The 17,853-nt window shown below is 43.9% G+C and overlaps 1 protein-coding gene across 1 annotated transcript in view; it reads right to left on the minus strand.

Moving 5' to 3' along the window:
- The window catches only part of spag9a (sperm associated antigen 9a), a 35,440-nt gene that overhangs the window by 11,312 nt on the left and 6,275 nt on the right, over positions 1-17,853 (minus strand). Inside the window, exons 4-16 of the mRNA XM_062533208.1 lie at positions 17,367-17,458; positions 14,905-15,055; positions 12,595-12,678; positions 11,277-11,397; positions 9,497-9,590; positions 8,114-8,235; positions 7,016-7,027; positions 6,255-6,312; positions 4,771-4,923; positions 4,546-4,597; positions 3,712-3,857; positions 3,093-3,149; positions 1,631-1,807 (exon numbers count right to left, since the gene is read on the minus strand). Coding sequence (XP_062389192.1) covers positions 1,631-1,807; positions 3,093-3,149; positions 3,712-3,857; positions 4,546-4,597; positions 4,771-4,923; positions 6,255-6,312; positions 7,016-7,027; positions 8,114-8,235; positions 9,497-9,590; positions 11,277-11,397; positions 12,595-12,678; positions 14,905-15,055; positions 17,367-17,458 — 1,319 coding nt within the window. The remainder of the gene's footprint in view (positions 1-1,630; positions 1,808-3,092; positions 3,150-3,711; positions 3,858-4,545; positions 4,598-4,770; positions 4,924-6,254; positions 6,313-7,015; positions 7,028-8,113; positions 8,236-9,496; positions 9,591-11,276; positions 11,398-12,594; positions 12,679-14,904; positions 15,056-17,366; positions 17,459-17,853) is intronic.

Consider the following 17,853-nt stretch of genomic DNA (forward strand, 5'->3'; position numbering starts at 1 on the left):
TATCAACCTGGTTAGTATTGTTAACATAGCTATCATTTTTACAATAACTGTTAGAAATCATTAGCCAAGTAAATCAATCAACCTGGTTATCATTGTTAGCATAGTTAACATTTTAGAATACCTGTTAGAAATCATTAGTTAAGTTAGAACAGGAATGTTTAAGCTTTAAAATGTCTACCTTAACACTATCAACTCTCTTTAATCTATGCAACCACTATGTTTACCCTAGCTACACCTTAGTAACCATATCTACATTATCTATCTATACATTTTTTTTTTGCATTTTCATGCACTGGTAATTCCTTGGAATTGCATTTCTAGTTCTTATTATTCTTCTTCTAACGTGTTTAATGCAGCTTCAACCGTTTAACGTAGAAACTTCATTCAAACGTTGTTGCGTAGGTCTTATTTAGGACATGTGTGCTTTATATGTTTCAACTTTGTAACTTTTATACTTTTTAAACTATAAATTAAAAACTATTAAAATTTCCCCATAGACTTAACATTGGCCTCTATGACATCACAATCGGGTCGTTAAGCAATTAGAATCTTATGCCAGGTGGCCAGCCCCACCTGCAGCAGCTCTCTTTCTCTCAGGCTTTAAGCATACAATCTCTCTGTGAAGACTACATATCCTGTTAACTGTTTCCTCTGTCCAAAACTGTTTCAAAATAAAAAGTCCTCACTGCAATAGTACACTATTAAATCATTTAATCATTGAAACTACTCAACTATTGAACTGTTCAACCATTCCAACTGTCATTTATCATCAACTATGCCTCCAGTCAACTACATGAGACCTCCATGTACCTAGCAACCAACATAGCAACCATTAAAATTAAGCATTTATGAACTTTTCCATAGCAACCAACATGATTTTACTACAGTAACTGCTTTATTCCTGATAGTGGCAGCCATGGATACCCTATCAACAAATGTTTCATAACAAAAGTCCTCAGTAGCAAGTTAGCTAGTTAGCATTGTTAGCATTTTTAGCATAACTGCTAAAAAATGATTAGCTAAGTTAGCTAATCAATCTGGTTAGCATAGTTAGCATAGTTAGCATTTTTAACATAACTGTTAAAAATGATTAGCTAAGTTAGCTAATCAACGTGGTTAGCATTGTTAATATAGTTAGCATTGTTAGCATTTTTAGCATTACTGCTAGAAATCATTAGCCAAGTAAACCAATCAACCTGGTTATCATTGTTAGCATAGTTAACATTTTAGAATAGCTGTTAGAAATCATTAGTTAAGTTAGAACAGGAATTTTTAAGCTTTAAAATGTCTACCTTAACACTATCAACTCTCTTTAAACTATGCAACCACCATGTTTACCCTAGCTACACCTTAGTAACCATATCTACATTATCTATCTATATTTTTTTTTTTTGCATTTTCATGCACTGGTAATTCCTTGGAATTGCATTTCTAGTTTGCTTTACAATTTCATTATCTCAAAACTGACTGATAATACTCCAACCATAACCAATTGATGGAAAACTGTGAATAACCTCTTGTTTAAATATGACAAATAAATTCTGTGTGTGTGGGATCATTCCGGTGTGTGTGTGTGTGTGTGTGTGTCTGTGACTCTCTCTGTCTTGCTCCTCTAGCCTCTGCCACTCACCCTTCGCTGAGGAAGTCGAAGGCTTTGGACTTCTCGGTGGGGAACTGGGAGAAGGTGCTGCTCTTCTTCATCATGGAGCCTGGGGCGTTGTACTTGACGTTGGAGCCCAGCTCCGGAGTCTTCCTCAGCGCCGTGCCGCCGCTACTGGAGCCCGACGAGCTGAAGAGCCGGCTGAAGCTGAGAGAGGGAGAGAGGGAGAGAGAGAGGTAGGGAGAGGGAGAGAGAGAGAGAGAGAGAGGGAGAGGGATATAGAGGGAGAGGGAGATGAATAGAGAGATAGAGAGGGGGAGAGAGGGAGGGAGAGAGGAAGACAGGGACAGAGAGAGAGAGAAAGAGAGAGGAAGAGAGAGAAAGCGAGAGAAAAAAGGAAAGAGGATGACAGAGGGACAGAGAAAGAGAGAAGGAGGAAGAGAGAGGGATGCAGAGATGGGGTAAGGATGGAAAGAGAGATAGAGATGTGGAGAAAGAGAAGGAGAGATGGAGAGAGTGGGGGGAAAACAGACAGGCGGGATAAGAACTGCAGGTCAAGGGTCACCAGCAGACTTCACTGAGGCCATTGGACACAATCACAAAGCATGCTGGGAAAGGAAACATGCCACATTGGGGGTAACGCTGCAAGCAGATGTAGCTCCCTCTGCTGGCTTTGTGAAAGCACTGCACACATTCCAGCCACACCCTTTCAAAAGGTTTATCCACGACCACACAATCAGCCTACAGTTCAGCCTGATTTCTATATAAATATGCCTGAATTTCCCTCAGGATAAATAGAGCATCTATCCATTTATCTAAAACGATATACGTTCTACAGCACAAATGATTACTGAATTATTATTAGTAGGCCTATGTGTTCTTACAAGTGCTTCCTCAATGCAGAACTTTCTAGGTCATTCTAGAATGTGAGGAGCTAAACAAGGCTATCTGAAGGTTCCAACCTTTTAACTCAGCACAGTGAGGGAGCCTGAGTGGGTCTAGAGTGCAACACAGAGGAACAGGAAGAGCTGAAGAGGGTTCATCTCCATGAAGCACCAGCCCAACAGGGAACCCTGAGGAATTCTGTTCACATCCTAATTCTAAACGTAAACAAGCCTTTCACTACAGTTCGTATAATTCATGGACTTTTGAGGCGCAGCTTTTCATGAAGGGATCGCTTCCTTCTCTGCTCAAATAAAGCTTCTCAAATCGGTGCTTCATGTGGATAGAGGGGCTAAGGGGTCAGAGGGGGCTGCTTTGACAACTTCACCTACATGCTGCTGAAAACAGAGTGATTCAAAAAAAGAGAAGAAAAATAAAAAATAAAAAAACATTTGCCTGATGTCTGACATAGTGGTGTAGAGAGAAGTACAAACACTACAACAAATGAAGTGCAGTACATTACATTACATTACATTTGGCTGACGCTTTCTAACCAAAGCGACAGTAAAAATGCGAAGTGGTGTAGAAAACTTGGAGAAGAAGAACTTACAACTGCCAGATACTGGATTTTTTCTTCTCGCTGGTGTCTGGGTTACCCCGTGAAGCCCTGAAGAGAGAAAGAGAGAATTAAACGAAAACAAATATAGACTCTTAGCCTGATGCCAAAGCAGGAAACCGGAGGCAAGCAGAGACACAGTGCAGTTTAATCACAAATGAAGCCATCTGTGTTGTTGGCCAGAGCCTCAGGTCAGGTCAGATTTCAAACATGGGATTATTCTCTGGGGCCCTAAAAACAGGAGCAGGAGCGCTATTAAGGGCACAGGGAATAAGGAGACGCTGAGGACAAAGCAATATCTCACTGCTCCCATCACTCCCATATATCTCACCTGTGTGTGTGTGTGTGTGTGTGTGTGTGTGTTTGTCGATCCCATCACTCCCATATATCTCACCTAACATGCACTCCTACACAGCCTGAGGTGGCATTGTGAAAATAGAGTGTGTGTGTGTGTGTGTGTGTGTGTATGCGCGTGTGTGTGTGCGCGCGCATGTGTGTTTGTTTGTCGGTCTGAGAGCACGTGTGTGTGTGTGTGTGTGCATATCTGTGTGTGAGAGAGAGAGAGGGAGTGTGTGTGTGTGAGAGAGAGCATGTGTGTGTGTGTGAGCCCTACCGGATCATCTCGGTCCACCTGACGGCCTCCTGCAGCTCCATGAGCCGCTCCTTGTACTGGTTCCTCTCCATCAGCACCCGCGCCATCTCCACCCGCGTGAAGCGCTTCCTCTGCGCCGTCGGCACGTCACTCTGCACGTCCCACTCCTGGAGCACACACACACACACACACACACACACACACACACACACACACACACATACACCACATGAGATTCTGGAACATTCTAACACGGGATCGATTAACTTAAATACAGTATATGACTTTAATATATGAGTAGCATTCAAATCAATGCACATCAAAGTAGCGTACTGGAGTGGACGCTAAGCTGGGGAATAATAAATCCATTTCTGATTCTGATTAGTTACTGTCTTCATCATACTATGTACGTTAGTCCTAGTATTAGTCCTATACTAAAACTCAGTACTGGAGTGCTAATAAGGATGCTAGTCCTGTACTAAAACTCACACTCAGAACTGGAGTGCTAATAAGGATGCTAGTCCTATACTAAAACTCAGTACTGGAGCAAGGATGCTAGTCTTATAAGTAAGTACTAGAGTGCTAATAAGGATGCTAGTCCTGTACTAAAACTCAGTACTGGAGCAAGGATGCTAGTCTTATAAGTAAGTACTAGAGTGCTAATAAAGATTCTAGTCCTATACTAAAACTCAGTACTGGAGCAAAGATGCTAGTTCTATACTAAAACTCAGTCCTGGAGTGCTGATAAGGATGCTAAGCTTTTAAGCCTTTAAGTCTTCAGCATTTGCTCCGCTCTGCTGAATACAGATGTGAGATGTGACGATAAACATGCGGCTGCCTGAGGAGCAGTCTCACCTCATCCTCATCTGTAGTTTTCTTCTTGGCCTCCTCAGTCTCCACCCGCATCCTGGACACACACAAACAAACAAATATCAAAGAAAATATCTAACATCATTTGTGTTTTGTTTAAAAAAAAAAAAAAAAAAAAGCTTCAGCAGTTTCAGAGACATTCAGAGTCACTGCAGTCCTCCTGAACAACAGAGGGCGCTGTGAGGCGGGGAGGGGGGGGGGGGGACTCACTTCTTGAGCTCATCCTCGATCTCCTTGTTCTTCTCCTCCAGTTTGCTCTTGGCCTCCAGCACGGCCTCCAGCTCCCCCTGGAGCACCTCCTTCTCACAGGTCAGCTCATCCAAGCGCACAATCAGGTCGTTCTTCACCACGTTCAGGGCATTTCTGCAGTCACAGACAAAGATGTTGTTAGGTCCAAAACACACGCAACAGATGACCAGTGAGTGTTTGACAGTCTGTTTCTCTTAAATGGTTAGTAAGATAAGTTAGTCAGTTAAGTTACACTAGCCAATGAGAGTAGATTCATTCCCTTCATTGCCTGCCTGTTAGTGTTATTAGTGTTATTCCGATTGGTTTTCAAATCACTCCGTGGTTTAGCTCTTACATACCTGCCTGACATACTGCCTCTACAGTAGATCATTCAGATCAGTTAATTCTCCCTTTAATTGCCCAAAAGTGAGGACAAAAAGCTGCATTTGGTCCCGCTTTTTTTAACAGCCTCTTGAATAATAAATACAAAAGAAACCTTTTTTGCCAAACCTCTCATTAATCTTTTACTTTCTTTGACGACTTGTGTTTGTACAGCTTAATTTTCGTATTATTTGTTTTTCTAGTTTTCTCTTTTAGTATTCTATATTCTATTTCAGCTTATTTCTTACTTCATGTATTTTATCAGTGTAACTCAAATGAATGTTTATCCATTTAACTAACTTTAATACACTTTTTATTTTACGATTTTCTATCAGTTTTACAGTTTTACACATGACACATGACACAAGGCCTTTGTGGTCAAAATACTCGTCAGAGTCACCTGTGGTCATGTGATAAGCTCTCCCTTCACAGTAAAGAATCATCACATTTATGGCACGAAAAGGTTTTAGGGTATTGAGTATTGGTCTAGAATTGTGTCGGTGACAGTTTCTCTAATATTATTTTTTTATGATTGTTTATCTATCTATTCTATATTTCTTTCTTTATTTGTTTCATTTACATGTTTAGTGTTTTTTAGCTAAAGCTTTTATATAAAGCAATTTACATGTCAACTACTACAAGGGCCAGTTTTCCCAGAGGAACTTAAAGGGTTAAGTGCCTTGCTCAAGGGCACAATGGTGAATCGAACCCACAACTTTACTGGCTACTGCATGCTAGCCCAGCTCCTTAACCACTACACTACTGTTATAAACGTTGGCTTATCCCTTTGACTCTGCCTTGCTTTATCTGTCATTCTATTGTCTGATGTCTTGTTCTTTTTTCTTAAATGCTGTATTGGTGTGTGTTGGTGTTTTAGAACTCTGCACGCAAGGTGTTATATGAATTGGTTGGATAAGTGACTGATTGATTGGCTGATAGTGATGCTATATTGTACAAAGCTCTGATTCAAGGCATATTGAATGTCTATTATCAAATGACATGGTCCCATATGTCCTATCACAATATCAGATACATGACATGATGACATAGTATAACATTACAAACAGAAAATGTCAGATTCTTACTTTGTCTCCAGCAGTTGTGTGTTTTCCATGATAAGGTTTTCTACTTCCCTTCCCATACCTGCAGACAGCAACATATCCAGTGTTAGTTGTAAAGCTCCACTCACTCAGTTACCCTCATCACCCTGCCGTTCAGGATTTCAATCTGATGAAGTATTATGCACTGCAAACCTTTACATCTGAAGACACCAAGTCCAAGACAGACACAAAGACTGACTCCAAACACGCACTCAGTCTACGAGAACAGACTCCACAGTATGGGTGAGAGAGAGAGGACAGAGAGTCTTACCCAGTATATTTTGGACTGAAAAACCCATGCAATCCAAGATTAGGTGAGGACGACAAGAAGCATGGAGGTTAAGACATGAATGAGAAAATTAAAACCGTGAGATGACGGGAATGTCATGCACCAAAAGATCATAGCAAACGGAAATAGTCTGGAATACAGTGGTTGTCAGGGCACATAGTATAGAGACATGCATCTATCAAAAACATGCAAAAAAAAAAAAAAAAAAAAAACGACAACAAAAACCTACTGTGGCTAACCAACTGTGGCTATGCACTCATCTAGGAACCATTCTTAACCACTTTCAGCTGAGATATTGGTACTCTATTACTGATACGTAATGGCATTAAGTTCCATGCCATCACTGGCTCAAGAAGAGAGCGACTGATTAATGATGTAGACAGACATGCTAGGAGGGCAAACACAGAGAGGGAAGAGAGAGAGAGAGAGGGAGGGAAGAGTGAGAACTCATACACACCAGAGTACTCCCCTGGGAAGGAGAAGGATCAAGAGGCAGAGGAAAAGACAGCAGGAAAAGAGACAGCCACGTTAGCGCACATGTACACACACACACACAGACACACACACACACACACGCACTCCCACGCACACACACACAAACACACACACACACACACACACACACACACACACACACACACACACACACACACACACACACACACACACACACACACACACACACACACACGCACACATACACACTCACACACACACACACACACCCACACACACATTGCCTAAGGGGGGGCCACCTGGGTTTGCTAATGCTCTACAACTGGATCGGACTGGACTGAGTATGTTATCTGAGCGTTCTGTACTCAATATTGTGCTTGCATTTCCACTGTCTACTGCTCCTGTCATGTCTTTTTTGATTGATGTGGAAGTGACAGACTCATTGTGGCGGAGGGGTTACACAAACTGTCCCAAGAGGGATGGATTGGAGGGATTATGTTCGCAGGACTGTTATGTTCGTACAACATTTGGCAAAAAAAGGCTATATTTGGGGGCTAACTTGACATGTCAAATGCCTAATTGTTTTATTTTCTCACCCTGAAGATCTCCATTCAGTAGTGTAATCTCTGAAAGACAACAGCGTGTGCTCTTTTGATTGGTGACAAAGCAATAATATTGTCTTAATATTAGTAAACCATGGAAAAAATTGTACATGTACATGGTGTGTTTTGTACACACATTATACTTTTTGATACCACTCTCTCGTGACCAGACATAAGCACAAGAAAAGATTTCTGCTGACAGTGCTTGCTCCCGGGTTTCTGGAATGAGTAATTTGTTCAAATAATGACAGCTACATGAGTTGTTACAACTGCATCTAGCAATTCTAAGACATAAATTAACACAAAATCCAATCCTTCACATTCCCTATGTCAGATTCTTCAAATTGAAATTCAATTCCACAAAACTCAATACTTCAAAGACCTGACACGGTCTGCCAGACATCGTCCTGAGGGACACTAGCCAGTGTGTGTGTGTGTGTGTGTTTGTGTGTGTGTGTGTGGTTGGGTCCCTGAGAAGTTTGAGGAGGTGTGTTCACCTAACAGGTCGGCTCCCTCGTCCACGTCTCCAATCAGGCCGCTGCCCGCCGAGTTGAGCTCTTCAAACAGGGACTCTGTGTTGCGGTCAAACGCCATGTTCTCAATGCCTTTAGTTGGTGTGCTGTAGAGAGAGAAGCAAATCTTCACATTCACATTAATACTTAAATATGAGCCTCACATGATCCTGAAGAACTTGGACTTTTTTTTTTTTGTCTTACTCTAAAAAGGAAATCATTACACAACCACACATAGAGACACTGTGAAAAGATAATAATATGCAAAACCTCCTTATTAGATTGAAAGCAGACAGGATTTTGGCCTCCTCCCTATCTTTTGCATAATCAGCATAATCACTGTGTGTCAGTCACTACTCAGTACAGATAGAGGGGCAGAGCTTAAGTCTGCTACCTGGCTTCCTCCCTTGTAACCACTGAGGTGAAGTGTGCTACCTGGTTCCCTTGTAACCACTGAGGTGAAGTGTGCTACCTGGCTCCCTTCTAACCAACCACTGAGGTGAAGTGTGCTACCTGGTTCCCTTGTAACCACTGAGGTGAAGTGTGCTACCTGGCTCCCTTCTAACCAACCACTGAGGTGAAGTGTGCTACCTGGTTCCCTTGTAACCACTGAGGTGAAGTGTGCTACCTGGCTCCCTTCTAACCAACCACTGAGGTGAAGTGTGCTACCTGGCTCCCTTCTAACCAACCACTGAGGTGAAGGGTGCTACCTGGTTCCCTTGTAACCACTGAGGTGAAGTGTGCTACCTGGCTCCCTTCTAACCAACCACTGAGGTGAAGTGTGCTACCTGGTTCCCTTGTAACCACTGAGGTGAAGTGTGCTACCTGGCTCCCTTTTAACCACTGAGGTGAAGTGTGCTACCTGGCTCCCCTGTAACCACTGAGCTGAAGTGTGCTACCTGGCTCCCTTGTAACCACTGAGGTGAAGTGTGCTACCTGGCTCCCTTGTAACCACTGAGCAACTCAACCTGGCTCCCTTGTAACCACTGAGGTGAAGTGTGCTACCTGTCTCTCCTGTAAACACTGAGGTGAAGTGTGCTACCTGGTTCCCTTGTAACCACTGAGGTGAAGTGTGCTACCTGGCTCCCTTCTAACCACTGAGGTGAAGTGTGCTACCTGGCTCCCTTGTAACCACTGAGCTGAAGTGTGCTACCTGGCTCCCTTGTAACCACTGAGGTGAAGTGTGCTACCTGGCTCCCTTGTAACCACTGAGCAACTCAACCTGGCTCCCTTGTAACCACTGAGGTGAAGTGTGCTACCTGTCTCCCCTGTAAACACTGAGCTGAAGTGTGCTACCTGGTTCCCTTGTAACCACTGAGGTGAAGTGTGCTACCTGGCTCCCTTGTAACCACTGAGCAAGTGTGCTACCTGGCTCCCTTGTAACCACTGAGGTCCATGTCCAGCTCTGGCGTGGACTCGATGATGGCCTGCACATCGGATTTGTCCTCGTTATCAGCCAAACCTGCACACAAGCAAAGCAAAAAGACAATGTTACTTAACACTCCTGCAAAAAAAAAAAAAAAAAAAAAATCTACTCTCCAATTCTGACCAAACCACAGCAATTGTACAATGCTTTGTAAAGTGCCTAGACAGACTGGCATTAACCCTATGAGCCCTAAGCTGTTTTAAGGGCATTTTCACTACCTCTAGTTAGAAGCATTTATCCTGGTCATTGTAAGTGCCATTAACACATACTACATATTGTTTTTTTCAGCACAGTCTAGGCTATCCAGATCTGCCGCAATATCATGTATAAATACTTGCATTGATTTGATTTAGATTTTTAAATAATAAAAAGTTGAAAAGCGTACTATACAAATTCTTACATTTTGATGTGTATCTCACCACAGCAAGCTCACATCTCGACAAAACTTACATGGTTATGTAGGCCCGACTGTCCTGAACACGGCAATATAAGAACCATGGTGGAGGTATACTTTGGGGCTGAGCAATTTACAGAAATATGTGGTGTGTGCCTTCCAGAAATAAATGGCAATTTTTATTTAGTGATGAAAAAATGACTTTTTGGCACTTTTTGCACTCCATATTTGTGACACTAGCTGATCTGACATGACTTGTTTGCGGTAGCACACATGACGTGCACAGATGATGATTCTCTATAATATTTGTTTTACTGCATTGCAATGAACAAAGTAAAGGCAAAAAGTGCTTATTTGTCAAACAAATTTGGATGCAATATGAGTCTTGAATTGGATACCATACAGGAGTGTGCTAGGATCTCAAAACCGTGTTATGAACGTGACTTGTCATAGAGAAACACATGATAACATTGGATTATGAACATGGGCTATCCACACAAAAACACGAGGTAAGTGGAGCTAAATGAAGTTATTATTTTGCTGTCACTTCGTCTGTTTTATGGCCTAGAAGGTTGTATTTGGTATCTGTGGATAGCTCTAGCTCTCCTCTTTCATCTGACATGCGTGCCAAATCTTTTTGATCGCGATTTCACGAGGAAATCAAACGAGAGTAAAGGTAGCCAAAGCTATATGACATTATTAATTGTTTGTAACTTCGTCTGATTTTATCATACGAAATGATCGATGTATTTGGTATCAATGCAAAGCTCTTCTTCTCCTCTTTCATTTGATATGCGTGTCATGTCTGTGCGATGCGTGGTCCGCGAGTAATTTAAGCGAGAGTTCTGGATGCGCCGGTGAACGCAGAGCAATATAGACTGTAAATATGATATACTTTGATTTAACTTCATCATTTTATTTTATTTTCATACTTGATCGTACAGACAAGTGTCTAGTATCGTTGGAAAGCCCCGGCTCTTCTCTTTCCTGCAATATAAGTTTCATCTCGCTGTGACTAATAATAGCGGAGCAATGTAACAAAGAAAATGTGTGCGTTTTTTGACGCACTTTGCGTCCGTCGGGCTCATAGGGTTAAGAGTCAGAGCTACCATCGTTACCCTATTATGGATTGAAACCATCTGAATCAACTATAAACAGAAGTCATCATCTGGAACTCAAAACAGAAAAGCATCCGACTTTGGAATGGTTCCAGGCCAATCTGGTGTGAGACTGTGCAATGGAACCCTTCCGGAATCGCCTGCAGCCTGGCAACCCTGGCAGTCTGGCCAGGGATTCCTCTCTGTAAACAGTTGTCTGTTGGGACTCACCGACCGACACAGACTTGGTCCCCGGGGCAGCCTGCACCTCCATGTTCTTGCTGTTCCTGTCTGGACCGTCCCCGAGCTCCGAGGCCGTTGTGGACATCGGGGTCAAGTCGGACAGCTCATCCTGCGGCAACGACCCACAGAGTAAAAGGTGTCATCAGTGGGGGCAGAGGTGAAAGGTTACAGCCGAGCACACACACATAAACACAAACACACACACACACACACACACACACACTACATGGACCAGACTAACACAGAGGCAGCCTGGGATTCAGTCCAGCTTTAATGCCAAAATCCTGGCTTTAGAATCCAGGCAAGTCAGGCTTTGGGACACACACATCAATGCAAAGAAGCGTCACAGAACACACACAAGCAGAGTGTGACAGAGACAGGCAGCCAATGCCCATATTATTCACTGATATCGAGGTTCTTTACAATACAAGCCCTAATAATGAACCTTTCATTAGCTGTAATTGAATATGGGATATCATTTATAGATATATTAAAAATTGGGCTTTGGTTGGCTATGGCTTTGGCTTTGCAAAATGGAGACCATTTCAACACATAACACACTGAGAAGCAACACAGAAAGACTTGAAACACTACAGACAGGACGAAGCTACTTCAAAAGTGCGCAGACTATCCACACAAATAGACAAAGACAAATCACACACCGAGACACACAGAAGAGGAAATCAATCACAAACCACCACCTCTCTGACGTAATCTCAGAGGAAATGTGACAGTGCAATACAAACACACCTGTTAAATGAACCAATATCCAGTCAATCCAGTCGGTCTACTCAACCACAACTAGTTGGTGTTGATGATATTAGTGCGCAAATAATGTCAAACGTGAGTACAAACTAAAATGGTGTACGAATGAAGCACCATGCAATGAACAGAATGTGCAAAAATTTCGATCAACAAGCTATATGCAACCACTTCAAAAACAGAACTCTTTTGTAATTTTGTTCAATTTGACTTGATCATTCCTGACTTTGTTGATGTTGTTATTTCAGAGCCGAATCAGATGTTCCTATGGGACCCAATTCTCCAGTAACCCCCCCAAAATGGTTGCATACAGCTCCCGTCTCAGCGCTAGCAGGAGTCTCTGGTTAACCTTAACGGAACTTAAGATGAGAACCAAGCGCACGGCACAGCACTGGGACACTCAACACTGATACTGGCGGTAGTGTGGGACTACTGCTACGGTTGGTGGTTAGAGGCGCTCTGTTGGGGCAGTAGCGGAGCGGGGAGCGCCACCCGCAAGCACCACCACCACCACCACCACCACCACCACCACAGATGGAGCTACCTTGCAGTCGTCTGCCAGCGAATTCCCCCAAGGCTCCTGCGCACTCTTACCCTCCCGCTTTTGGGAGTCCTCAGACTCCAGCAGCTGATGGGGGAGAGAATAGCACATGATGGCAGCAATTGGTTGTTTTCTTTTGCTTTCCTTTTTTTTTGCTTTTTTGTTTTTGTTTTCTTGTCATTTCTCTGAAGCAGCGATGGAAACATCACACAGGCAACACACACACTGCTTAGCTGAGTGAGTTACACCACCTTGTGTGTGTGTGTGTGTGTGTGTGTGTGTGTTCGCATGCAGCATTAAATGGCATATTGCTGTTGTGACTTCGGGGGGGTTTGAGACAAAAGAAGATTTCATAACTTCTTTCCTTGACTTTTTTTTCCTCTCTAAAAAAGAAGAAGCAGAGTACAGCACCACACAGCTGGGCGGGTAACACCCTTTTTGTGTGTGCTTGTGTGTTGCTCAAACCCGGAGCTTTGAAACAAAAAAAGGAGAAGAGTTCATAACTTTCATGAGTATCTGAATCGTTTTCAAGGGATGAAGGTGTTGAAGCTGAATACTGAGCGCCTGAACCATTCAGAGGAGCCAAACTTGGCAATTAATCATTTTGATTTCCATTTTCTGGATACACATCAAATGATTGAAATTAATGTCAAAACAACACGTTTGTTCTTCTGAATGGTTTCAGAATTCACTGAAGTGTTAATGCCCATCGTTGTGAGTCCCCATATTGTAAGCAGTGAAGGTGACAATAAGCTGAATGCTTGAGCAATGTTGGATGCAGCAGGATGTGTCATTGTAAACCCTAACCTTTAACCCTCGCTAAAAAAATGTATGTACTAACTTCACTGTGAATTGGACTTTGGCCTAGGTAGTCATTTGTATTGCATGAGAACACAGCCAGTGAAAATGACTCACTCGCAATTTGCTGTCGCCCTGTAAAAAATAGAAAATTGTTACATTTGCTCAAACTAGAGGGTAGCTCAGACATTTTGGCAGACATTTTGGGAGATTCACCAGCCTGTGAATAACCTCAGCTATCTTTACACTCTGCGGAACATCTTTGTTTTGCCTGCGCCTTCTGTTACTATGGTAGCGTTTCTAAAGCACTGTAGTCCAGATGCTCTTCCCCTATGCTGAAGCTCCCATCTGACAGTTCCTCAGTATTTCACACAAAGGCCGAACGGGGCCAACGGTACCGGAGATGACGGCCTTTCTGTCCAGCCCGAGTCCAGCAGAGCGGCAGCTGACCGAGTCCACTAGCCATTAGCATCTCCAAAGGGGCCTAATTAGCATTTCACTCAAGAATCAGTTACACTCAGCCGGCTTCAGCTGCCTTCCACTGACTTTAAACTCATCACTCAGTCTATCTGAATGTGTGTGTGCGTGCCTGTGTGTGTCTGTGTGTGTTTGCGTGTGTGTGTGTGTGTGTGTGTGTATGCATGAGTTTCAGAGTCATGCTAAAAGCAAAATAGAGAAATTGTGTGTGTGCCACAGGAGAGTACAGAGAGAGACAGAGACAGAGAGAGAGCGAGAGAGAGAGTGCGCGCGAGTGCATGTGTGTGTGTGTGTGTGTGTGTGCGTGTGTGTGTGTGTGTGTGGGCACACAATGGACTGAGTCCCAGTGAAGCTGGTGCCAGCGGAGAGCGTTCTCCTGTTACTGACTGTGCCACCTGCAGCACTGAGTGCCGCGTAGCTCAGCTCTCCTCCCATGCCTCTCTACTCTATATGTGCCTCTACTGAGGGGGCGTCTCTTAATCCTCTAAGGGGGAACATACACTGGCTCACAACACACATTCACACACACACACACACACACACACACACACACACACACACACACACACTATCTCTCTCACACACACACCTACACATGCACATACATCTCTCTGTCTTTAACTCTCTCTCTCTCTATCCTCTTCCTCTCTCCCCCTCTCCAATTTCACCCTTGTAGCATTCTAGTTTAGTATGCAGAGTGCATTTTTTTCTAGTCTTGGCAAAGAACAACCTCACACTAAATTCAACTCTAAATTCACATCAATAACCAACACTGGCTTTAACATCCGGAAACAACTAAAATTCAGCTTAGTTTGACAACCAAAAATCTCCTGTTTTTCCAGTTTTGGTCACTGCCACGGTTGTGTTCAGGTTACACAAACCCTTTGCCGTCAAAGTAGAACATAATGTTAAATCATCATCTTTCTCATGACCCTAGGCAACTGTTGGTCTAATTTCCATGTGCTTCTGCCACTCATCACTGCCACCTATGGGTCTGGTGGCATTTTGGGGAGTGATGGCATGACGAGCCTTGCCTACCTTGAGGCTGGCATTGGAACGTGGGTGGGCGAGGTCGTTGAATCTCCATCCCTCCGTGCCAGGCGTCTCACCTCTGCCAAGCAGCTCGGGGGTGAGGGCGGCATTCCCGCCGGGCGAAGGAAAGATCCCTAAAGACAGGGGGCGCTCTTTCCTGCTTGAGAAGGGAAAAAAAGATATAACTTTATGAGAAAGAGAAAGAAAGGTTTTGGAAAGGTATTAACCCACCCTTATTATTCACACCCTACTCCACAAACTATCTATCTGGGTATCTATCAAACCATTAAAGGGATATTCCGCCATTTTTGGAAATACGCTCATTTTCCACCTCCCCTCGAGCAAAACAATCGATACTTACCTTGTTCCCGTTCATCCAGCCATTCTGTGAGTCTGGCGATACAACTTTTAGCTTCAGCCTAGCATAGATCATTGAATCGGATCAGACCATTAGCTTCTCGCCTGCTAGCTTCATGTTTAAAAGTGACTAAGATTTCTGGTAATTTTCCCATTTAAAACGTGTCTCCTCTCAAGTTAGAAAGTGCAATAAGACCAACTGAAAATGAAACCTGGCGTTTTTCTAGGCTGATTTGACATGGAACTACACTCTCATCTGGCGTAATAATCAAGGCAACTTGCAAACGTACCATAGGCGCAGTGATATCGTACGCAGCATCTGAAAATAGTCCCCATAGACAACAAGCAGTAGTAGTGCCAGTAGTTTGCAAGTTGCCTTGATTATTACGCCAGATGAGAGTGTAGTTCCATGTCAAATCAGCTTAGAAAAACGCCAGGTTTCATTTTCAGTTGGTCTTATTGCACTTTCTAACTTGAGAGGAGACACGTTTTAAATGTGAAAATTACCAGACATTTTAGTCACTTTTAAACATGAAGCTAGCAGGCGAGAAGCTAATGGTCTAATCCGATTCAATGATCTATGCTAGGCTGAAGCTAAAAGTTGTATCGCCAGACTCACAGAATGGCTGGATGAACGGGAACAAGGTAAATATCGATTGTTTTGCTCGAGGGGAGGGGGAAAATGAGCGTATTTCCAAAAATGGCGGAATATCCCTTTAAAGCCGAAAAGTCACAGGCCATATATTTGCCCAAGGTGTTCACACACAAAACCCTTTCCAGTGAAAAAAAAAAGAACCTCTATGATCGATGACTCTTTCTAAAATAAATCGAGGCGAGCCATAATATAAAGCTCAGAACTCAGAGCTGACCTAGATCACACAATGTTCTAGAATACTTCAAAGACAAAGGCCAAAAACGGAGACTGAGTGCGTGGAGACCAGACTGACACTCCTGATAATACCGAGCCGGAGCGGGGGATGAGGCCTGATGGAGCAGGCGGAGGAGGAGGAGGGTGCGAGGAGCACAGAGGCCCCCTGTAGAGGCTGCTAAGCCTGGGCAGAGCTGCTGGGAGGTGCTGGGTGCTGAGGAGCTGGGGAACCAGGAAGAAAAGGAGGGGAGTGGCTGGCTGTGGTGGTAGATGAGTTTATTTTCATCATCTTCCCACTCAGAGCACACACAGCTCTACTCAAATGTCCGCTCATTTGCACAGATAGAAAAAGACAAATATATGCACGCACACACACAGGCATATATGCAATCACACAGACACAGACACACGCACACACACCCACACACTCTAGGGGAAGGGTCAGAGCTTTCACTAACTGACACATCCACAGAGAACGAACACAGAAGACTCACTATGGCCACCAACGGCATGAATCAGACGTCTGCGCACGCACACACACACACACACACACACACACACACACACACACACGCTTTCTAACCCTGCTACCGCCCACCCCCACCCCTACTCCGCTCCCTTTGAGTGGCTACTTCTGCCCCAGTGCGGGGTGAAATCACTGTAGAGTCTGACTGCCAACTCTTCATCTACCCCCTCTCATCTGCCCTCCTGCTGCCACCGTCCCCTAAAAGTCTTCCTCTGTAGAGGAGGTGAACTGGGCACTGGACATCTACTGCAAGCTCATCTTCCATGATTAGATCAACACTATTTGGACGGCAAATGATGTGGGACAAAGGGGCTCTTTGTGACTTGGACTGAAGCAAGAGAAAACTTCCTAAAAGCCAAACTGGTCACACACACATTGTAAGCATGGCTCACGCCTACCCAATGCTGCGTAGATGTGTAATAAATGTGTATAGTAATTCCCTGCGCTGTGTATAAACTGCACAACAGTGTTATATACAGTACCAACAACATAAATAAAGATATGTATTGACCATACCCATGCATTAACTACAGTGCCCGGTACCCCAATAAATCAGAATCAGATCGTGCTTTAATCAGAAAGAAGAATGAACACCAGAAATGCATTCCCATGACGCCCACGCCTGTGTAGTGAAGAACTTTTACAAAATCAGTGCATAGACCTCGGTTGCTAGGCGGTATATATTACGGTAGTATGGTAGAGGTTGAGTAGTCCTACCGCACTCGTCCCAGAGTTCCTGTGTCTGACCCGTCTCCGCCCAGCTGCTGGAGTTTGATGCGCTCCACGTGCTCCATGTAGTTATGGATCATCTGTGGAGAACACACACCAGCACACCTGCCTTCACCAGTGACCTACACATCAATGTTCATCAACGTACCTTCCATGCAAATACATGGTTAGAGGACCACATATGTTTATAGGCACACACACTCACACACACACACACACACACACAAACACACAAACTCAAACCTCAAACACATGGACCGCAGTCCACAACGCGTACACACACACACACACACACACACATAAACCCAAACACAAGGGACCACAACCCGCAGTGAGCAATGCGTACACAAACATACACACACACACACAAACCCAAACACATGGGACCGCCACCTGCAGACCCCAATGCAATGCCCCCCCCCTCCCTCCCTCCGTCCCCTCCGTCCGTCCCCTCCCCACAGAGCTGTTTGAGGGG

This window comes from Sardina pilchardus, chromosome 3 (assembly GCF_963854185.1).
Source record: "Sardina pilchardus chromosome 3, fSarPil1.1, whole genome shotgun sequence".
Taxonomy (NCBI): domain Eukaryota; kingdom Metazoa; phylum Chordata; class Actinopteri; order Clupeiformes; family Clupeidae; genus Sardina; species Sardina pilchardus.